The sequence below is a fragment of the Rhamphochromis sp. 'chilingali' genome (assembly GCF_963969265.1).
Source record: "Rhamphochromis sp. 'chilingali' genome assembly, chromosome: 4".
NCBI classification, from domain to species: Eukaryota; Metazoa; Chordata; class Actinopteri; order Cichliformes; family Cichlidae; genus Rhamphochromis; species Rhamphochromis sp. 'chilingali'.
This window is the reverse complement of record NC_137948.1, coordinates 18296169-18320319: the sequence shown is the minus strand read 5'-3', so window position 1 is coordinate 18320319 and position 24151 is coordinate 18296169. Positions and strand designations below refer to the sequence as shown.

Below are 24151 nucleotides of genomic sequence, written 5' to 3'. Positions count from 1 at the left end.
GGAAGTGTTTCTGAGTCCGTGCAGTGATTTCTATGACAGAATCATGCAGTCCTGCCCGAGCAGCCAAAGATTACAAACAGTTTTGATTTATGGACTTGTCCCTTGCGCACAGAGATTTCTCCAGATTCTCTGGATGTTTTGCTGATACTATGTAATATACATGATTAGAACTTCAGTTTTGCAATTTTACATTGCAGAACAATATTCTATAATTAGGATGAAGTTCCACAGCTTGCAGACACAGTTTTGTTTGCAGATTGGGGAATCTCTGTCCATCTTTGCCTCTGAGAAACTCTGCCTGTCAAACATGCTCTCTTTATAGTTCAGTTCAATTCAGTTTTATTAATATGGCACCAAATCACAACAATACAACTTTATGCTGTAAGGTAAAGACCCTACAATAATACAGAGAAAACCCTAACAATCACATGTAGCCAGTGTTGGGAAGGTTACTTTTAAAATGTATTCCATTACAGAATACAGAATACATGCCCCAAAATGTATTCTGTAACGTATTCCGTTACGTTACTCAATGACAGTAACGTATTCTGAATACTTTGGATTACTTAATATATTATCGTGCTTTTTACAACAACGTGAATGTACTATTGCTGTGTGATTTATTACTATTACTGAAGGTCCGCGACTCCGAGCTGTAGTAAAGGGACCTCTGACTAATACGGCGGGGTCCCTGTCGGCTCGTAGCCGAAAAATAGCTTTACTTTGTTGTGTGGGTCAACTTTTCTTGCGAGAGACAGAGAGAGACATTGAAAGACTGCTCCAACGGAACTTATTGTTTTCGGAGGAAAACACGAACACGGTGTACAGTCGAGTCTTAATAGCTTACTTACAACTGGGCTCGTCAGGCACTCTTCTTGGCTGAAGTGGTTATTATTATATTTACATGCTTCCAGCTCCCGTTTTTCCTCGATGACAACTCCAACCTTTCCACTCCCCTTTTTGTAACTGTATTCTGAATACCACCTTTTTAAACGGTAACTGTAACGGAATACAGTTACTCATATTTTGTATTTTAAATACGTAACAGCGGTACATGTATTCCGTTACTCCCCAACACTGCATGTAGCCCATGTGTAATCACTTGCGTGACAGTAGAAAGGAAATATGCTTTTTAACAGGAAGAAACCTCCAGAAGAATGAAGCTCAGGGATGGGCGGCCATCTGCCGCTCGATGGTCCAATCATTTTACTGACTTGTTGAAAGTTCACCTAATTAGTTACAAAATGTTCCTCCAGCTGTTTCTTTTTAGTACCACTTAATTTTCCAGCCTTTTGTTACCCAACGTTTACTGCCAAATTCAAAATGAGCTAATATTTGTTTTATGAAATAAAAATGTCTCACTTTCAAAATGTCATGTTTTCTGCATTTTACTGTGAATAAAACATGGGTTTAGAATATTTGCAAATCGATGCATTCTGTTTTTAGTTACATTTTTCAACTTTTGTGTTCATTTAATTTTTGTTTGGGTGTATTGACGAAAAACTACTTTGGTTTAGGGAAAAATTGTTGCTTAGGATAAAATATTAACCCTGCATGTTAAAAAAAACAAAATATGCATGTCATCTATGTCCATATGTCGAGGTGAGAGTAAGAGACACAGTGCCAATGAAGACGGCAAAGCTGTGCACGTGTTTGAGACTCCATTGATAAAACAAAAGTATTAGACTTGCTGGGACAAACAGTAGGTTGGTACATTAAGACCAAAATGAGCCTCAGTGAGGGATACAGAGCACTGTGTTATGTGGTAGTATTAAAGTGGGGGGCTGACAGTTTTTTCATGCTGATGAGTAACACACAGATAGTCATTGGATGGACTAAAACAAGGAGTATAACCTTTCAACTTGGGGAAATGCAATCCGTTGCAAGGTGATTTTTTTGGTGATTAAAGAACTACTTTTGTCACATCAACAGAGCTGAAACAATAGAATGAGCATCACGTCACATTAGGGCAGAAAGATTTGGGAAATAAATGGCCTCAAAAAGGAAATTTAAATGATCAAAGTGGTGGGAGATTGCCTGAGAAATATTTGATAGAATAACCTACTTTTTAGACTGACTTGTGACTACAAAGCACAAATGGGAATTCATTGATTCCCTTTAAATTTCCAAACAGATGTTTAGCTCCAGCATGACTGATTCATCTAAACAGTTTGCAACAGCTCTCCAAACTGAATACTTACTGCTATTAAATCTGCATAGCTTGCGCTTTTTTTGTAGAATGTGAACCAAATTGATGATATATTAGATTAATGAGCAGAATTTATCATGTGAAAGAAATATCTATGATTAAAATTCTTCTCCTATTACTCTGCTTATTCTTATTTTTCATTGTTCCCACCCCACCCCTCTCCTCCACCTTTACCTGTTCCTCCTGATCTTGCATCATTCCTGGCTATTCTGTATGCAGTTCCACTATTTCCTGTTGCAAAGCCGCTACTGACCCCTTCCCCTCTGCATACAACTTGACTCAAACAGGAAGCAACGGAAATGAGCAAACATCGATGAGTCTGATCTCTTAACCTGTATGTGTGTTGACAGCCAAACAATCTGCAAGAGGTAATGAGAGGTAATGCTTGATGTGCTGGCCTCGTGTACACGGCAAGATTTTACTTCCATTTGGATAAATTCGTGGAGATGTGTCACAACACTCAAGCATCCACACAGCTACATGTCACAATCACCTCCTTTCACAAGCCAGCACTTTAATGTACGCCACTCGGGAAGTTCCCAACAGTGTGTGTCGACGTCTGGATCAATCTGACTCCGAACGATCTGATCCAAGGTGAATGTTCTCTCCGTACTGACCTCTTTATCCATCTCGCACGACACAATGGAAAGTGATAGCACCTGGAAGGCCACGTCTGTGTATGTATGAGTGTGTGTCAGCGTGCTGTAGAGTATAAGATCTGGCAGGTAGTGAGGTGAGCAGTGTGGAGGACATGCTATCAGTCGAAGTGGAGAAGGTGTATTCTCTGAAGGCAAAGATTCACATCAGGAACAGTTGTGTCTTTTATTTCCTGAGGTACAAAATGTAACGGTAGTAGACCAAGGCGGTAGTTTCACTATTATTTTTTTAGTACAGTAGGGTACTGTGCAAAAGTCTTGAGCCACCCCTCATTTTTTAAAATTTTGCTTGGAAAATGAGGAATAAGTTTACTGAAACATGCCATCACAGATGAAAAGATAATAAGTAAAACAGAATTTGTACAGTTTTAACAAACTTAAAAGTAAATTTTTGGTATGACCACCTTTATTCTTCAACACATCGTGAACTTCTGTGAACAAGCTTTCTGGTAGTTTCTTTAAGTAGTCTTGAGTAAATGTTTTTGAAGGCTTCTTGAAAGACATTCAAAGCTCTTCTTTGGATGTTGGCTGCCTTTTGTTCTCTTCTCAGTCAAAATGATCCTAAACTGCTTCAACAGTGTTGCCGTCAAGGCTCTGGACAGACAATCCATGACTGATAGGTGAGTCATGCTGAGTGTTTTTCTATTCAAAACACTCAGTGTTGAATAGAAAGTGTAACATGGGGCGACCGTGGCTCAGGGGGTTGGGAGGCGTATCTGTAACCGGAAGGTCGCCGGTTCGATCCCCGCGCTCTCTGTCCTGGTCGTTGTGTCCTTGGGCAAGACACTACTGGTGATGGCCAGAGGGGCCGATGGCGTGATATGGCAGCCTCGCTTCTGTCAGTCTGCCCCAGGGCAGCTGTGGCTACAACCATAGTTTGCCTCCACCAGTGTGTGAATGTGAGAGTGAATGAATAGTGGCATTGTAAAGCACTTTGGGTGCCTTGAAAAGCGCTATATAAATCCAATCCATTATTATTCAGGTTCTATTTTACTGCACTGGCTGAGCGTTTGGGATCATTGTCATGCTGAAAACTGAAACTGTTGCCAATCAGATGCATGGTACGGGACTGTGATAGAGATGAGCTGAATTCATTCTAGGTTCACTATAGTTTCATTTGTCACCTATCTCACTGCACGAACCTCTGCCAGCAGTTTGTAGCCAACCCTCGTCCAAAAGGAGTTGCAAAGTTTGCACCATCACTGTGTACCCAAACCTTGTTTGCTAGCCCAATACTCTGATCATGTAGAGGGTGGCAGCTCAATACTAAGCCTCTCGTGGATCAGTGCTCTCATCATCATCACTCTTTTAGAATGACATCAAACATCCTGCTGCTTTCTTTCAGTCACCACCCAAAACACACGGAGCTGGAGCTTAAAACAAAACAGAACCGGCAAACTGAGAGCATTGCTCTGTGATGCATACAGTATCACATTTCACAGACGGTGTCAACACCATTATTTTCTAGTTCCTCTCCTTTGAGTCCTGTATTCAGGACTCTGCCTCCTTTATATTGAAATAACACCATATTGATGTAATGGTGCCACCATAATATATGATGAAGCTGCAGCACCAATTTAAAGAAAGATAAATGTGCTGGTTATAAGCACTCAGCCCCAGAACTCCCTGCACATATCACGTATCACCCAGTGGAGGTGGTGAAGGTTTTAAAAATGTATGTACTTTTCATTGTAGACTGAGCTTTAAAGTTTTTATATGTCTGTATCTATTAAACTGTACATCAGTCAAAAAATGGGAAGGACTTTACTTTCAAGTGGACCTATTATTCTTTTCTGACACACACACACACACACACACACTCACACACACACACACACACACACACACACACACACATAAATACATATATGTATTTATACATATATCTGTGTGTGTGTGTGTGTGTATGTGTGTGTGTGTGATAAAATATGGCCAGTTTTTTTTCTAATTTTGGATTTTTGTGAATGACAGTAAACATCCCTGTTCCTATTTTTCTGTTTAAGATGGCTATACCCACCAGACGATACCTACCTGGTAACCATACCCACCTGAGATGAACACACCCACCTGCTGTCCATACCTTGTGTTCACGAGGAGCAGTCGATCATAGTAAAGGAGGCTTAAAGTGAGAAGAGGTGCTAAAACTGCTTATTTTAGACAGTGGATGATCTATGGGTGTTCAATATTACAAAGGTAAAAAGAAAACTTTGACTTAAGCAAAGTTACTATATTTTTATTTTGACTCAAAACAGAGTCAAAATCGAAATATAGAATTTTTAATGGCCGTATCAAACCCCCTTCGATATATTACTGCTGCAGACAAACATTCAAATCATGTCACTGATATATGTATAGGACCATCCTTACTGATGTGCTCCAGACCGAGCCTGAACAAATCAAATATATTTAAGGTGTTCGAGCTGAATTTGGTTTTTCCACCTAATCACTCTGCCGTTCCGTAGGCCCTGTTCCTGAAATCAATGTGGAGACATAAGACGATCACAACAATCGAACAACATCTACAGGGTTCAGCATTTCAAGACCACCTTTGTCCAGCTTTACTCCTAGCAATGTTCAGTTAAGGTCAATATTTAATTTCTTTGCCAAAGCGGGCTTTTGCAAAAACACCTCCCGAGCTACCAAATAACCAAACCATCCCCCGTTGAAACTTTCATTTCTACAGCCACAGCAGCTGCAGCCTTTCAGGCCTGCTGGTACCGCGCTGTTGATTAAGGCCTGCGATGAGCCAACCTGGCTCTGGAGGCCTCATCCTGCAGCTCGACAGCCTCGCTGACTGCTGGGTTTCATCAGCAGGCTCTTGGGTTGTCACCATAGCGAGCACCGGCCACCTTCTGAGTCACTGCTCCTTCCATGACTCCAGTTTTACTACCCCAATGAGAGCATGACTTCACTTTGTTATTTTCAACCTGAATGATTATTGTACAAATTAAGGCTGCAGCAGAAGTTTCTTAAAAGTAATGGTCTATTTAATTTGCCTGTAATATCACTATCACAACATTACTTGCCCAAGCCCTCTCTGCAGTAGGCAATAGTCACTGCAGTTATGACACTAAAAACACATCATTATCTTTAAAAAACTAAATTTACATGACAATTATCTAATCTTTTAAGACTGTGATGACTTGCATAACTTGTATAATTGTTATATGAGATACGAGACACTAGAATATTTATTAATTTCCTGTATTGCATCATTTCACTCCTTACCATCTCCAAATAGCATCAGAATAGCCAGATCCACGGCCCGTTTCCACCCTGAGTCTTTCTGGATGGCGATGCCGTATCCGGTGGAGGCAAACACTTTGCCGCTCCCGATGGTGACCAGCTTACACCCCTCATCTCTGCCAGCCATGTAGTTTAGCACTGCAGCGTCATAGATGAAGGCATCCAATTTGCTGTGAAGGATGACAGAAGAAAAATGAGCTGGAAGTCAAAGCTGTGAAGCCACCTTCACCACAAATAGTGACAATGTTCAAATCACCGATTCATTATGTCAAATGGAGATTTTAAGACACTGAATCACAATCATCTGTGTCATTGAATGGTCTGAGAGGTTCCCTGTAAAGTACGGTGTGATTAGGCAGTAAAGAAAAAAGGCGGGTAAGTCATTTTTAATGATATGTTTGTCTCTGCACATTTTTGCATGTTGACCTGACCTGGTATCCACTGCACTGACTGCAAACTCCAAGCTATGCTTGTTTATGATTAATTGGTATTAATTCTCTTTTTTTCAGGTAACAGTTAATAAGAAATTGCAAAACACTGAGAAAATTTACAAGGAAATTGAGTTTCTCTCATATAAAGTGCTACAAGGCAAGACTGTGAGAAATTTAGGCCATTAACTCTTCTGTAATGAGGAAAGGAATCTATTTTAGGTTGTTCTCTTGTCATGGAAATTGTTTAGGTGTCATCATGTGATAGATAACACCTAAACACCGGTCATAGAGTTCAAATATAAACCTCGCTGTTTAAATGACCAATTCCATTCAGATGTGAAGAAGTAAAATATATCACTTTTGTTTCCAGTGTTGAGAACGAATCTTCAAGCTCAGTAACTAAACTGACCATGAGACCAAAGTGTTTCAGGGTCTGGGGTGGTGAACTGCCATGTTTCCTGTAAAACCTCTGCATTGTGTTCTATCCATATTAACCCTGGGTTAACAGATACAATGACGTGACAAATCTCCACCAAGGGCCCCTCAGGGCTCCAGGACCTCTGTGCCCTTCATCACAGGTTCGTCCCTGTTCTGTTTTCTTCAGCCGTGGTGGGTGAAAGCGTTTGAAGACAGGGAGAGAGAAAGAGTGAAGAGGAAGTAAAGATGTTACCTAGCTTTCAGAGCAAACGCATGCTACGCTGCTATTCTGGGTGCCAGTGGCAGGCAGATACGCTGCCCACCCACATTACCCAGAATGCTCTCTTTTCCTCTGTCTCCCTCTCCTTTTTCCTTCATCATCTTTTCTGTGTATTGCATCAGTACAGGACCTTACGGCTCCATAACACAGTCTCTCTTCTCCCTCCTGAAATCTTTTCAACTCCCTCCTAGCGTCCCACATCAGGCCCGCTATCTCTCTGCTCCTCACCCAGTCTTCAGACTGTACAGGGCTTCGTCTACATTCTTCTGGTGGAAGCTCGTCATGTAGGCATGCATGTCCCGGTAGTTGTTGCGGATGTTGCGTTCTGTGCTCCCATTGGGCACCGTGCCGAACCGGAACGGCGGTGAGAATTCGTTAGGCTTCTGGAACTGCGGTGGGGGGTTTCGGGAAAAGAAAACACACAGAGAAAAGAGCAGTGAGCTGCATCAAATATCCTTTTAATGCACTGTTAAGCAGGACTTTAGCAAGCTTAAAATCAACTAACTGTTTAGAGATGTGAAGAATCCTTGGACATGTTTAGACAAATATGTATGACTCATCAGATCAAGTTCAGAATAAAGATCTGCAATTTATGTTACAAGCATAAAAATGCTGAAAAGATCAAAACAGCAGTTTTAGTTTCTTAGTTTTATTTCTTATTTAATTACTTGATGCAATCGTTAATTTTTTAATTTTTCTAGATTAAATGACAAATTCAAAATGCACATCAGTCTCATCCATCCATCCATACAGGGTTGTGTCCCCTTATGAGAAGCAATCTGTGCAATCGTTTTGCAATCAAGTGTGGAAAGATGTTGAGAGTGTAACACCCTCGACCTCTGGACAGAGGAAAAATAAAAATTTAAATGCAACCGCCAGGCAAGCATTTTTTTTATTTGTTGTAAGGAGGTTCTATCTATTTTTACTCTGTGACTGAGCTATTACATTAAACTACCAGTTACAATAAGCTAACGGCCCCATTCTGAAAAACCACATGTTGCACCTGCATCAAAACTAGCTACAGTAGCAAGTTAGCAGAGAGATCAAATAAGTTCAAAGCACTGAATCGAAACACTCATCCATAATATTTTGGGGGGGTTTTGGTCTCATCTTCCTCCCCTCACCCCCCACCGGTCACAGCAGATGGCTGTTCCTCCCTGAGCCTGGTTTTGTCGAAGGCTTCTTGCAGTTAAAAGTGAGTTTTTCCTTCCCACTGTGTGCTTGCTCAAAGCAGGCTGCTGTCTGCAGTAATACAGGCTCCTTAACTTACAAAATAAAGCACCTTTAGGTGGCTGTTGTTGTGATTTGCTGCTATATAAATAAAACTGAATTGAATGGTAAATGGTAAATGGCCTGCATTTGTATAGCGCTTTTCTAGTCCTAAGGACCCCAAAGCGCTTTACACTACATTCAGTCATTCACCCATTCACACACACATTCACACACTGGCGATGGCAAGCTACATTGTAGCCACAGCTGCCCTGGGGCGCACTGACAGAGGCGAGGCTGCCGGACACAGGCGCCACCGGGCCTTCTGACCACCACCAGTAGGCAAACATGGGGCTAGTATCTTGAATATTCATTCTAAATAGAAAAAGTAAATTAATAAAAAAATAATAAAACAGACACTAGTTTCACTCCAAATTAAGTAGCCCACTCTCACATGTGTTCACACCCATGTGCTCCTTCACCCCACAAACTATCACATTGCCTTAAATTCACACCTTTTTGTCTGACAGGCCTGACACCTGGTCAACGTACTCCTCCTGGATCATGAAGGCAGCCAGGTTGGCAGTGTAGGATGCCAGGAAGATGACAGCAAAGAAGGCCCACACTGACACCATGATCTTACTGGTGGTGCCTTTGGGATTCTGCACAGGGACAGAGTTGTTGAAAACCAGACCCCAAAGCAGCCAGATGGCCTTACCGATGGTGAAGGAGGGGCCGCCGGGCTCTGGGAGACAGAATGACAGGAGAGGAGGGGGAGGAGGAGGAGGATGCAAAGCAAAATGGGAGAAGCCATCAGACTGCTGAACACGTCATAGACACCTCAGCTTCACTACTGGAACTTCAACATTATGCACTCCACACTGTATATAAATGCCACTTGTTTTGCACATATTCAACTCTGTATATTTTATATATTTTATTATTATTATTATTATTATTTTTTATTTTTTTACTATTTAATTTGTAAAAATGTGTATACACACACACACACACACACACACACACACACACACACACACACACACACACACACACACAGGAAAATATTTAGTATACACATCCAGAAATGCATACACTATTATATATTGTACATATATTTATTAGTTTCAGGTTGGCCATTCTTGTATTTTGCTCGTTTGTGTTGTTGTGTTTGCACATCTCTGTTGCTTGTGGGGCTCGCACACAAGAATTTCACTCGCATGTGCTGTGCCAGTGTGCCTGCACATGTGATGTGACAATAAAAGTGATTTGATTTGATTTGAAAAAGGGATCAGTTTCACAGATCACAGGTATTACCTTGCTTTATCTGCATTTACTCATTGAAGGACTCATTTGATGGATGGGAGGAACACGGCATAGATTTAGCCCCATCCTTTAGTTTGTCAGTGATCGCAGGATGTGCTCTACAGTCAACATCTGTTCTTCCAGACATGGCAATGACAACCCACTGTTACACACTACTAACTCTGCTCCACCTACCTCTACGGGAGTATGACAAGGTGGCAGGAAGGATACACTACCTACCACAGAAATGAGGAGAGGGACGAAGGGAGGTGGGGGGGAGATGGGCGCACAGCAGGCTGCAATTACATATGCTACAGCTGCAGCAGCAGTACAGGACAACAGCCTTACACAACCCAGCGATTAAGTGACACAACCCATAAGACATTCAGAAAACAGCACTGTAGGAAACATTACTCCAAACTATTTTATTCCCTTCGGTCCTTGAAAGAAAAAAAAGGCTGTAAGCAGCAATATAACACTTCTCTGATTTTATCTTGAGAGGTTGCTATTATGGCAACCTAATACAATCCTCAGAGTCAAACAGAGCGAGCATATAAAAGCTAGAGGGAAAAAAAGGAAACCCAGAATGAATCTGAGCCATTGATTTTGATAGGCAAGTTGATATGAATGGAGTGCTGAGACTGCATTTGATTCAACAGGGTAGTGTTGTTTGATACTGTCAGACATCATTAGACCTGACATACATTTTCAGTGTAAGGTACCAGATCTTGTTAACTGTATTCAGCAGTTTTACAACCGTAGATGTGGCGGTGTAATGCTGCTGTACTATTTGAGAACAGAAACGATTTTGTAATGCAGGAACAGAGGAGTCTTTGTTTTTGCGCAGCGATGCTAAGAATACTTAAGATCAGCTATCTGGTTCTTGCCAATGATCCTTTTCATTAGTGAAAGAGCTTAAGTGACTATAGATGCAGATAAGCACTCAAGACATCAAGTAGGAAGTCCCAGAGCTCCAGTTGAACTCATTCAGACGGGATTGTCAAAGTAATTTAGCACCTGGAGGGCTCAGTTTGAATGCTGCATTCAAGTTAACAAAGCCTGCTGGCTAAGACTGCATTAGAGCACATCAGATTGCCTAAAAATGTACCTCATTGTTACCTTTTAGCAGCAGGAATCGAGTGGGTCTGGGTTTGTGTGTTAATGGACGTGTGTGTCCTCTCACCTCGTCCGTCTGCCAGACAGCGATTGTAACCCACCGGGCTAAAGTACTCAAACACAAACACAGCCACTGCCGACACGATCAGCAGCATCACAAACATCATCACCCAGACGTCGGCACTGAAGGGCTCTGAAAGAGAGAGGGAAACAGGGAGGGAGGTTGTGAGAAGACAGAGAAAGGAAGTTCATTAAAGCAAATGAAAGTAAATTATAATATAACCCCCCACCCCCTCCTCCCCACCACCACCCCTCGGGTATCAACATGCCTATTTGTATTCAGACGCTATGTGCTTTGTGCTTGTCACATTTATGGATTTTGTCTGAGTTTCTGTGAACACTAACAAGCACCTCTGAAGAGAAACACTGAGAAGGAGGCACGTTTTCCAATTGCTTTGTAGTTTGTATCGTATATTATGGTCTGTGACAAACACCACAGTGTTGTAGCTGACAAAACAATCCCCACCAAAGGTTCACCAGACAGCTCTTCCTGAGCAGTTCACAGTCAGTTAAATTTGTCCAATTTTCAGCTCTATAGTATTTTGCAGTTTCATTTTTCTAAGCACTTTCATGAGGTCCAACTCTTTTCCTTTCATTCTTTACATTACATCACTTTTTAAACAATAACAAATCAGCATATTTATAGTACTGTTTAAAGTCTTAACAACCCCTCATTTCATTATGTTTTGCTTAGAAAATGGGACATTTTCTTTATTGAAATGTGTGTAAACATATATGGAAATACAACATGTAAGTATATAAGGAAAAAAGAGTTTGTACAATTGTAATGAGCTTGAGAGTCGATGTTTGGTACGTCAACTCTCTTAGGCAGCATTTTTGTCATTTCTTTCTATAGGAATAGTTCTTTAAGTGTTTTGGGATCATTGTGATGCTGAAAACGTAATTATTACTTAATTAATTTGCCCATCAGACACTTACCAGATGGTGTTACACGGTGGATCAAACTTTGATGGATGTTTATAATTCTAATGAATTTTGACAAGATCCCCAACAACACTTTGCCGAAACGCATCCCCAAACCATGACAGGGCCACTCCATCAGACCTATTGTCACTGATTTTCAGTCCAGTTCTTGTGTGTCCTTTGCTTAATAATGGATTTTGTCCTCCACTTGTGCAGTTTCCTCAAATATTTTTTGAAGTTTTTAAGTAATAGCTCTTTGGGAATCACCTTGTTGGTGCAAAAATATTTAATACCTGTTTTTTTGTAGATTCAACTTAAGAAATGAAAGAAGAAAGAAACGTGTTTTTGTAACAGGCTTATTATATTTTTACTGCTAGCGCTTTAAATATTATAAATAGCTAAACTAATAAAGGACAGAGGACCTTTTACTTTGACGGAAACATGCACTGGAAACACACTGCATTTGTCAAATCATGAAAAATTAGCTGACAAAACAAGATGATTGTAGTTTCTGCCTACTCCTTTTTCACTTTAAAACATCCCAATGAGCTTTAGAACAACAGAAAGAGTGTCCTGATAAATGTGTGAAAAACGCCTGCCCCCGTGTGCAACATGAAATGAGATTCTCTGGCACAAAGGAAAAAGGACAGAACTTTAAGTTCCTTCTTCAATTATTAAGAAAGAAAATTCCTAAAAATGTTGAACATCTGCTATTCCATTAAACTTTCAGAATAACCTCTCCGTGGACCTTGTTGTGAGATTTTTTTGTCAGCTGCTGTTTTCAAGGCCATAAATTTATCATTTCTCTGTAAACCTGCATTGAATGCCAACAATAAAAATGATTCTTGAAACTTTTTTCAATACTCATCACTGCAGCCATACCTTTTTCAAGTGATTTTGACTGATATCTTGCTCCCTGTTGCTTTTTATGTCTCTGTGTTGTTAAAGTTGTTAGTTTTATTGCTGCCAGAACAGGTTGTTCACCATAAACAAGCAATGTACTCACCTAGTGTCATCTCTGTCTGTGATTCTGCATTTATTATGCGATACGAGCGTGTGTGCGCATCTGATTGTTCTTGATTGTGCTGTACATCTGCCAGGACCATCAGGTGTGTTTTTACTTACCTAGAAAGGCCGACGGGGAGACGGTCCCATTGCTACGGGAGACCATGACACTGATGCCCGTCTCAATGAAGGGCACAGAGAAGTCGATGACCTCTGACCTCTCCTCGTTGATGGTGAGCGAACCCACCGCCATGTGGGCGTTCTTATCCACTACCTGAGGAACAAACAGGCAGACACGGACAGGAGGGGAACATAGAAGCTCAGTGCTGAATATTCCCAGGTCTTTAAGGGGTATGGTAAATCAGTGCTATCATTTTTAAACTATCCACCATGTTTGCTAAGAGACCAACAGGCTTTTCCCAAAGATTGAAATCAGGAGGAAAAGGAGATCATTTCCACACTGGGTCAGAGCTGAACTCCCCACCAGCCCAGCCTCCCTCTAAGTGTGTACAGGTATATTTAGTCCAAAGTTTCTGGAGCCTCAGGCCATGAATAAAAAAGGAGCACAAAAGACTGTTAAAAAGGGATGTATGTACGCCAGAGTGAACAGGAATCCTGCATGCTGCTTGTTCCCTCTGTTTGTCACACTTCTTCATAGTGGCCCGCTCTCTTCTTGCTCTCTCGTTCTGTTCTGTTTTCTGCATCTGTTGTCCTATTTCCCCCATTCAAATTAAATCATTAGCTGCTTGCTTAAGCATTTAAGGATGTGTACTAATGAATTTGTGCATGGGTGCATTGCACATTTGAATAGCACTGCCTCTATGCCAACGTACAACAGCAGCAAATATACACCACAATCTATGGTAACTGGTCTGGAGATTTACTTAGTTTACACTACACTGCACATCTTCACTAATCAATGTTCCCATCGTAATAATGAAATAATTCGCTCGATGTCATGATAAGTTAGGTCTGACATCGCGTTCATTTGTGAAGGCTGCATTGTGGTGGATGTGCAATGTGCAGGAGAGAAATGGGTCTTTCCTTGAGGCTGCTTTCTCCCTCTCTGCCTCTCTTGCCCAATCACTCCGCCTTTCTCTACATGCATTTTTCTTTCCCCATCTCTGATTAGGACCATCATAGCGTCCTCTTGAGTTTTTGTGGAGTTGATCACAGCCTCCGCCACCCCTCTCCCCACCCAAGGCCAAGCTATAGGGAACAAGTGCTGAAGCAGTGAGAAACCAACAGAGAGATGACGCAGTGTGCGAAAACCAAGCTGAAAGGGTTTGTTTTGTTTTTTTCCTCTTTTTAACGTCAAAAATTCCAAAACTTCTAAATTAACATGGAAAAAGTTTATTATCTATGATTAACTCAAAGATGTCAAACTGTTGCAGTTCTTTGCGTACTGTGTTTTAGTAACATTACAAATAGGCGATGATCAAACTTCTGGTTTATAAGAAATCACTGATCACAATCCAAACAGAGTTAGCACCATATGCTAACACTGTTCAAAAATCACCAGCATTTGCTGGACCAGGATTTCGGGCAAAGTAATGTCTCTCTTATTTATAGGTTATACATCAAAGGCCGTTCAAAGAACTACATTTTTGACATGGCCTCGATACTTGCAGACAGTTAAAATAATAAAACTGGAAATTTTGGAAAGTCTGGTCATTGTTCACTGAATCATTGCTTGTTTTTTTGTGTGTGCAGACAGGATTTTCTGTCTGCGTCATATACAGTTAGAGCGAAATAAAACTCACTATAAAAATAACCAATAATTAAACTAAAGCATAACACTTACTGACTGTAGCAGTATCTGTATTTGATTTCATACTTTAGGCACTTGATTGCTTAATTGATTTTAAAATGCTTAAAATCTGAAAGTCTGTGTACTCTAATGATATTTTCAAACAAATCATTAAAAATCTGGGGAGAATTAGAAAATAATGAAAATATGTTGAATAAATAAACATAAAGCATACTAAATACATTCAAATTGGGTCCACAGTCCCAAAGGCAGACTCGCAGACCAAAGACAGCCTGGGAGAAAACTTTGAAATTAACACGCTGCTATACATAACATACATAAATCTATGACCCAACCACAAAAGGAGCAATAAACAATATAGATAACATCACGATAATGGCAGCATTATGAAACCGATGGAGGTAAAATGTTCAGAGCAGGTTTTCTGTAGCCGAGCTCTGGCAGTTATTTCCTGATGTGTCCTCCAGCTGTTATCATGACCACACCAGGAATGACACAGTGTGGAAAGAAATAGCAGAGAAATTGCAGCAGTTTTATCATGATGCAGTCTAAATGCATTAAATTTGATGTCTCACTCAACGGTAAGGTTCAATCCATGTCACACAGCTTAGCTTTCATTAAACCTATCACATAATTGCTATAATCTCATACCCTGTACGTGTAATGTGCCAGTGTAATGCAGCCATCATTAATACACCTGTCGTTTTCCTACTGTGACAAGTCAAACATCTGTCAAGAAAAATGTCTGTTAATTAACAGACGTTAAATGCTCGCCTTCCACTTAATTCTGTTACTCTTTTTGGATATCAGCTCTCACCAAATGTTACAACACTGGCTAATAAGTGACTAATAAATATTTATAAAATGAAAAGAATTACGGTCACCTGGCTGCCTTTTTAGGGCCTTCTAGCAAAGAGATGTTTCTGTAGAAGAGCTGTTTCAAAAATTATTTCACTATCTACAACAAAATGAACTGAACAAAACACTCACATATAAAATGTGCTGGTCTTACTGTTTCTTAGCGATCTTTGGGTTTCTGCTTTAGTGACACTGTACAGGTGTGAGTCATAGTTCATGTGATTTTGAGTCCTTATTCTACCTTTATGTTTAGTCTAGTGATGAGTTTCAGGTTTGCAATCCAATGTTTTGGTTTAGATTTGTGATTTTTATAAGTTGTAGCTCCTTCACTGTTTTCTGTGCCTGTTCCATGCTTAGTTATGCTTGTGTGTTTCTTTTATTTCCTGTTTTGCCTTTAAGGTCAGTTTTCCTTCATATATATATATTACTTTTGTTATCTGATGATCCTGATTGCTCACACTTGTCTCTCATTCTTCTTTTGTTTCTTGTTCCCAATCAGCTCAGGGTGTATAACTAGTCTTGACTTTTTGTTTGAGTGTATAACTACTCCTGTCTGCTTCTTTCGTCTCGTGATATTTTTCGTCTTTGTTCTTTTTCTGATTGCTGTGTGTTTCTGTGATCTCAATACTCTTTTAGATTCCTGTTATGTTGACTTTTATGGGGGGTTTTTGTTTTGGTTTGTCTTTTTGTTTTGTTTTGTTTTTCTTTGGGGGGGGGGGGGGGGGGGGGGTGTTATAAGCAGTCAATGAATGGCTTGCATGTTGTTCTTGAAGCATCCACTTCAAGTCCTCTTTTATACACTCCAACCATGAAAGGAAAAAGTAATAGACTCATGAAAAGCAATGCAACCTCAGCTTATGATGTCTTGCTCTAGTTGCAATAACGTATCTCAGTGAGCTAACTAAGGATCCAGTAACACAGGCCGAGATACCAGTCAGTGACTCTGGCAATCACAGGTTGTAAAGAAAAATGTTTATTTCCTGATCATTTGTCAAATTGTCGTTCCAGCCCTGTATTCCAGCCCTAAACCTAACCTTCTCCCTAGCCCTAACCATAACCTTATTCCTAACCTTAACCACCACTTTGATGACGTTAAATAGTGTGTCCGCAAGCGATTTTAAGGAGAAGAGCAAACATGTGTAGATTGAGTCCAAACGGTTCTCACAGGTCCTCAGTTTTCCGATGTCGTCATGTAGGAAGGTGTTGGGTGCCTGAAAACGTAATATGTTGACGATTTGTCACCTAGCGTAAAATGTTACGCTTTGGGATGAGAACGTGTTGTTCCAGAAAACCCAGCATCTTCTTTGTAAACTAGAAGATGAAGCAATTTTCTAGCGACCGCAGGAGGTTTTGGTGCAGCACACCTCTTCACCTGGTCTTAGTTAGCAACTTCCACTTTTTGCCCTAGCGACCTGAGGTTTCCAGGGAGTTGTTAGCCTGTGCGACTGAGGACTGACAGACAACAACCGGCATGCAAGTTTGCCATGAAATAACACAAACTTACACAGAGATATACATTGAAAAAAATCATCAAGTATTAAGAGTCTGTGCACGTGGAATGGACATCACGTGGCTCTCAGATCACAACCATTTCATAATCAAAATAGTTGTCAATCAAATCTCTTACTAAGATGAAGAAAGATGTGCATTTGCTTTCTTAATCGCAATAACACAATCAAACAATCGGCCGCTATTGTGCAAGGAAGCAATGTCTGCATCAGAATCTGTCTATTTATGGTGCACCTTTTTCTGTCATACCTCATTCATGTTGACTAAATGAATGAATGAATGAATGCAAATAATACAATAGATGGTAGCCACCACCATCAGCAACACACTGCTACCAATGATGAGCTATACAAATATAAAGCACTGCAGTTATACTGTAAGTCCAATCGTTATGATGGAAATCAGAGAAAGAAATTAAAAATACTTAGATTTTGAGTATAAACTATCATTGTGTCTCTCTAATGGTTCAATAATGGTTGTATGGCGACGTCTCCAGTGCTTTTCTCCAGCATTCGGCCAGCTATGAAATCCACAGTGAGCTGATTTGCCAGCAGATCTGAATGAAATTGACCAAACTGTCCCGGAGGGTATTTTCAAGCTGATGCTTTCTTTTTTTCCCAGTGTTGGGATGAACTTAGAACACCATTGATCAGTTTTCTGAACAACAATACACTGCATTTATATCTACATCTGCCTACTGCAGTGCAACAGTATCTAAGGCAGTAATTTATTTTAAAAAGATAAAAAAAAACTAACATGGAATCTGGAAGAGTAAAAGAAAATATTCTCACCTCTCCAACCATGCCGTTCCAAGTCCCATTAACCTTTTTGCCGTGTTTGCCGTTGGTGACCAGGTAGAGGTCATAAGTAAACTTGACCGTCTTGGCGATTTTCTTCAGGATGTCGATACAGAAACCTTTGCAGCAGCGCTTGATGTAAATCCCTGAATCACCTGTTTGATTGCTGGACAAAGAGGAATAAATGCAAATCAGAGAGCAGGATAAAAGGTTTCACGAACTCGAGATCAAAGTTTTGTTTGGTCTGAGTACATAAAACCAGCAAATGCAAAAGAAAGAAGACATCCCCAAGGTTTGGCACTGATTACCACACCTGGAAATACTAGGTTCAGATATAAACACTTTTAATGTGGATCTTTTTTTTTACTTACATACTTTTTAAGTTTGCTTTTACAATGCAAATTGTTGTTTGTTTGCTTTTTTTTTTAGCAGACTTTTTCTGATTTTGCACTGTTGGATGGACAATAATTTCCTCAGTGATTAATAAAGTATTCTGGCTGTGATTCGAAACAAGGATTTGATTTAACTCTGGGAAATTAAAATTTTTACCATATTTTATGACCTTTTTTAGATCAAACAATTAATGAAAGAATCAGAAGCAGTTGTAACAACAGTAAAAATCCTTCCTGGACGCAACCAAAAGATGGTGCCCATACACATTCTCATTCAGGATGGCTGACTTGAGAAGACTTTTTACAGAGAGAGCTTCCTGATTATCCTGATTGCTTTCACCTGTGTCTCATTCCTCTTTTGTTTGTTGGTCCCAATCAGTACAGGATGCATGAATAGTCTTTTTTTTCTTTGGTCTCATCAGATTGTTTGTCTTCTTTCTCCGTAATGCAGCCTGTACTTTATCATGCTCTTTGGTAGTCGTGTTATGTAGACCTTGTTTAGTCTTTTGGATTTTGTATACAGTCAATAAATTTGTCTTCCTTTATACACTCCACCCCGATATGAAAGGAGTAAGAAACTCATGAAAAGCTAGTCCACCATGAGGGAGACGGCAGTTGATGACCTCTTGCTTGAAATTGTAACTCACCCTAGTGAACTAAGGCCCCAGTCACATAGGCCTAGAGACCAGCCAGAGAGCCTCTGGCAATCGCAGGATGTAGGAAAAATGTATATTTTCCGGCCGGAAAATATTGGCTGGCACTCAGTAGGTGAAATTAGTACCAAAGGGGCTTTTTGAGGATTGACTGCGGCTTAGATTCAACTAAAAGAAATTAAAATTTTACTGTTTAGATCAAATTATTCCTGAAGAACCTCAGAAGCAGAAGCAACAGTAAAAATCCTTACTGGATGCAACCTTATGACCGTTCACATGCTCATCAAGGGGGGCGTGCTACTCTCATTTAACACCTTTTTTATTCTGGGACTCCTCTCGAGATCTATGTTAAATTTTTCTGCTGTTACAAAGACAGATAAATAAAATCTTTAATACCTCTTGCAATAACTCTGAACAGTGCAACTTTATGTTACGTTACCATATGTTATGTCCATATATGTTTTTATATCCTGCTACTTCTGAGCACATAACAGAAGGTTTTCTTTAATTCTAACACTGGGTACCGGACTGACTAAGCCTAACAATGTAGATTCAGTAGTTGTTGTTTTTTTTTTTAACTGATTGAACTGAAACTAAAAATGTAATATTCATAACAGATAAAGATAACAAGTCGATTCAAGCTTTCTATCTGAAGCCTTTCAGCCAAAAATCCAAAGCAAACTACTGCCAACAGCTTAATGGGTGACACAAAAATATAATATATTCACAGACATATATATACACATATACACATATATATATACATATACACACATATACACACACACACATATATATATATATATATATATATATATATATATATATATACACATATATATGTATATATATATGTGTATATATATATATATATATATATTAGGGGTGCAACGATATTCGTATCGATATTGAACCGTTCGATACAGTGCTTTCGGTTCGGTACGCATATGTATCGAACAATACAACATTTGTAATTTATTTTATCAACTTTCCTTCTGACGATGCTGTCTGTGTTGAGCGCTCAGTGAATCTGCGTTCGACTACTCTGCCTAGGCTGCACTGTTGAGCGCAGATCCACTGAGCGCTCAACACAGACAGCATAGTCAGAAGGAAGAGCGCAGGGCAAGCTAGCAAGACAGAAGTTAAGCTCTCCTTGCAACATGGACCTTCCCTAGGGTTGCCAACCGTCCCTTAAAAAACGGAATCGTCCCGTATTTAGAAACAAAAGTACACGTCCCGTATTGAGCTAATAAGGGACGCACTTTGTCCCGTAATACAGTGAGAATCAAAAGTAGTCTATAACTTTTAATGGAATTAACGCTTTGTTTGAAAACATAAATCCCAGTCCCTCTCCTGCTTTGTGACCAATGAGCTGACAGCACACTTATGACAATTCGAGTATGACAAGTCAGATTACCGCTTATCTCATTGGTCGAGGAAAGGTCGCTTACGGAGAAAATACCGGAAGACAACAGATGACCACAACAAGAAGCATGGCCAACAGGGAAACAAACGCCGACACTGCGGTGCAAGTCCCGGACGACAGTACACCTAAAGCTGGGCAGACACTGTGCGATTTTCAAACTGCACAATTGACTCGCCTCTCCCTTAGAGATAGGGTGAGAAGTTCGGCCATCCGGGAGGGGCTCAGAGTAGAGCAGCTGCTGCTCCACATCGAAAGGAGCCAGCTGAGGTGGTTCGGGCATCTGACAAGGATGCCCCCTGGGCGCCTCCTGGGTGAGGTGTTCCAGGCATGTCCCACCGGGAGGAGGCCCCGGGGCAGACCCAGGACACGCTGGAGAGATTATATCTCTCGGCTGGCCTGGGAACGCCTTGGTATTCCCCCGGATAAGCTGGAGGAGGTGGCTGGGGAGAGGGAGGTCTGGGCCTCTTTGCTTAGGCTGCTGCCCCCGCGACCCGGCCCCGGATAAAGCGGATGAAGATGGATGGATGGATGGACAATTGACTCGCAGGGGTTAGAAGTTGGTAGGTCACGATGCAGGGTCTCACCCGATGCTCTGATGCGACCTGAGTGCGCACACTGTGCCTCCATAAAATGAAGGTTATAACAGAAAATTTGTCGCTCGCTCTCTCTGTCTTTCACTCACACAGACTCACCACCACCATCAACTTTGCTAAATTGCTAATGAAAGACATTGATCAGGCAGCTGTGATTGAGCAACAGTGTAAATCCAACTATTTTCACGGTTGTTGTGGTCGTGATAATTTTGTGATGCCACATCAAAAAGGCTCGGATGAGCTTTCCAAAGTTCTACAAGTTGTGCCTCCATCGCTTGTGTCCAGATCACACGCTGCACAGCCGTGCTGCTCCATCTTTTTCACCGACGTTTACGTGTTTGCGTGTGAGCAGCTGCGGTGACACCCTCACGAGCGATTGATGATCGGGAGCTGGTCGTGAGGTGTCCCTTATTTATTTTTCAGGGAGTTGGCAACCCTAACCTTCCCCACCCTCATTCAGATCTGGCGTTTGGAATTATTTTGGTTTTCATGTGACGTATGACCCTGAAGGTAAGCGAGTCATGGACTAAAGTAAAACAGTATGTTGGATGTGCCATGCAATGCTCAATTACATGGGTGGGAACTAGTGTGTTAGCGCAGTTAGCTCGTTAATGTGTTGGCCGTATAGCCCCATGCACGGGGCGATCGGCGGTAGCTCGTTAACGGAGATTTGCCATGTTGTGGCGTTAAGGTCATTTCAACGAGATTAACTGTCACGGTCCGTGGAGATAGACCGTGTGGGAATGTGTGTGTTGGACCCAGACGCGAACACAAGCGAAGATGCAGGAGTGGATTAAACAAAAGCGAGCCTTTTATTATGGCTGATAACAGAACAAACCAGAGCGAGGGCAGTATAAGGGTAATAGTTCAAACAGAAAACCTAAACTGGACATAAACTAAGAAAAAGCTATGGCTGGAGATACGGAACACAGGGGGTGGTAACACAGACGACGCGACACAGACTGCATGAAACACAGAGACTAAATACACATGAGGGATGATCAGGGGAAGTGGATGCACACGGGGAACACAGGTGACACTGATAATCATAACAAGACACGGCAGGAGTGAACGCAACACTGATGGGAGATGGGCAAAGTAAAACAGGAAGTACACAGAGGTTCAAACAGGAGGAGAGAGAGCACGGGGAGAACGCAGACATAACGGGCTGGGGAAAACATAGAATAAAACACAAAGAGAGACGAGGGCTCATAAATACACAGAGGGGCACACAGGGGGTAAGAGTCACGAAGGGAAAACACTTAGGGAACAACACAACAGGGCAACTCAGGAAACATGGCCTAAATAAGGAACGAAATACAAAAATACAAGGAACTAAGAATACTGGGCCCACATGGCCCAGGACCATGACATTAACCCGAAAGCACTAGTGGGAACACAACAAATATGACTGCACATTTATGCCGACATCATCCTAGTGCAAAGACAAAAACAACAAGCATGCTACTAACTTTAGCCGAGTCATTTAGACAGCTGTTAGCACATGATTCTCCTTATGCTGCTGAGAATATAGCCCAGAAGAAGCGGATAGTATAGCTTTTATTTTGGAAAGAGACATTTCTCTGTAATAAACTCTCTTTTCCAAAGATGAGTGATTCCTCAATCAGATACAGGGCTTGCAATATCGCTAGCCCGACGTCCCGGGGCTAGCGATTTTTTTCAGTCGGGCTACCAAAATCTATCTCTGCCCTGCCCGTCGGGCTATTGTAGGAAGGAAAAATATATGTCAATGCTTTTGCATTCTTTCAGAAATGTAGCTGGGTAATTATGTCATTGGCATCGGTGAGCCACTGTCAATATGTGACATATTGAAATCGCGTTTGAAGTTGCGCTTGTTTTTTTGCTTTCACTTTGCAATCGTGCGAACTGTGTATAGAGAGCGACAGCACTGATCTGTGAGTGATGATAATTTGTGCACCAATTCCTCTGACATCGTCTTATTAATCGTTAGCTTACTATGCAAACATGACAAGTGAAATCTCCCGCAGCAAGCTTAAACATGTGAGAGGTCGATCGCGCAGAGAATCGCTGAGCTTATGTGAGTGCGTGTGTAAAAGCAGCAGCATATATATTTTAGTTCTGCTGAGCCAAATAAGACAGGTCAGGGTGAAGAAGTGACAGCCAAAGAAAAGCTTACCACAAAACGGAAAAGTTATGACAAATCAGACTATAAGGCAAAAAGAAAGTGCAGCTTTATGGTTTCATGGACAAAAGAATTTCTGTGGCTGCAATATGATGAGCTAAATAACCAGGGCTGCACATAAGTGGTCCGCAGGTGCGCATTCGCTGTCAAAATAAAAAACACGCACAAGGGTTAGGGTTAAATTTAAAAACTGTAATTTTGATTTAAAATATATATTTATAATTTTAATAAATGACAAATTAAAAAGGCATGAACATTTTTTTTGTATCAAAAAAATATCGAACCGTGACACCAAAGTATCGAACCGAACCGAACCGTGAATTTTGTGTATGGTTGCACCCCTAATATATATATACACACATATATATATGTGTGTATATATATATATATATATATATATACACACACACACATATATATTACACACACATATAACTAAACAACACCCAGCACGCCCCTGCGGGCGGTTTATCCTTCAAGCTCGGGTCCTCTACCAGAGGCCTGGGAGCTTGAGGGTCCTGCGCAGTATCTTAGCTGTTCCCAGGACTGCGCTCTTCTGGACAGAGATCTCCGATGTTGTTCCCGGGATCTGCTGGAGCCACTCGCCTAGCTTGGGAGTCACCGCACCTAGTGCTCCGATTACCACGGGGACCACCGTTACCTTCACCCTCCACATCCTCTCGAGCTCTTCTCTGAGCCCTTGGTATTTCTCCAGCTTCTCGTGTTCCTTCTTCCTGATATTGCTGTCATTCGGAACCGCTACATCGATCACTACGGCCGTCTTCTTCTGTTTGTCTACCACCACTATGTCCGGTTGGTTAGCCACCACCATTTTGTCCGTCTGTATCTGGAAGTCCCACAGGATCTTAGCTCGGTCATTCTCCACCACCCTTGGGGGCATCTCCCATTTTGACCTCGGGACTTCCAGGTTATACTCGGCACAGATGTTCCTGTACACTATGCCGGCCACTTGGTTATGGCGTTCCATGTATGCCTTGCCTGCTAGCATCTTGCACCCTGCTGTTATGTGCTGGATTGTCTCTGGGGCATCTTTACACAGCCTGCACCTGGGGTCTTGCCTGGTGTGATAGACCCCAGCCTCTATGGATCTTGTGCTCAGAGCTTGTTCT

The 24151-nt window shown here is 41.3% G+C and overlaps 1 protein-coding gene across 1 annotated transcript in view; it reads right to left on the bottom strand.

The window, feature by feature from the left end:
• Window positions 1-24151, bottom strand: part of grin2bb (glutamate receptor, ionotropic, N-methyl D-aspartate 2B-b) — a gene marked incomplete at its 3' end in the record, with an annotated part of 120945 nt that overhangs the window by 11494 nt on the left and 85300 nt on the right. Inside the window, exons 7-12 of the mRNA XM_080880876.1 lie at window positions 17788-17959; window positions 12979-13132; window positions 10937-11062; window positions 8964-9193; window positions 7468-7628; window positions 6094-6281 (exon numbers count right to left, since the gene is read on the bottom strand). Of these exons, the coding sequence (XP_080737002.1) occupies window positions 6094-6281; window positions 7468-7628; window positions 8964-9193; window positions 10937-11062; window positions 12979-13132; window positions 17788-17959 (1031 nt within the window). The remainder of the gene's footprint in view (window positions 1-6093; window positions 6282-7467; window positions 7629-8963; window positions 9194-10936; window positions 11063-12978; window positions 13133-17787; window positions 17960-24151) is intronic.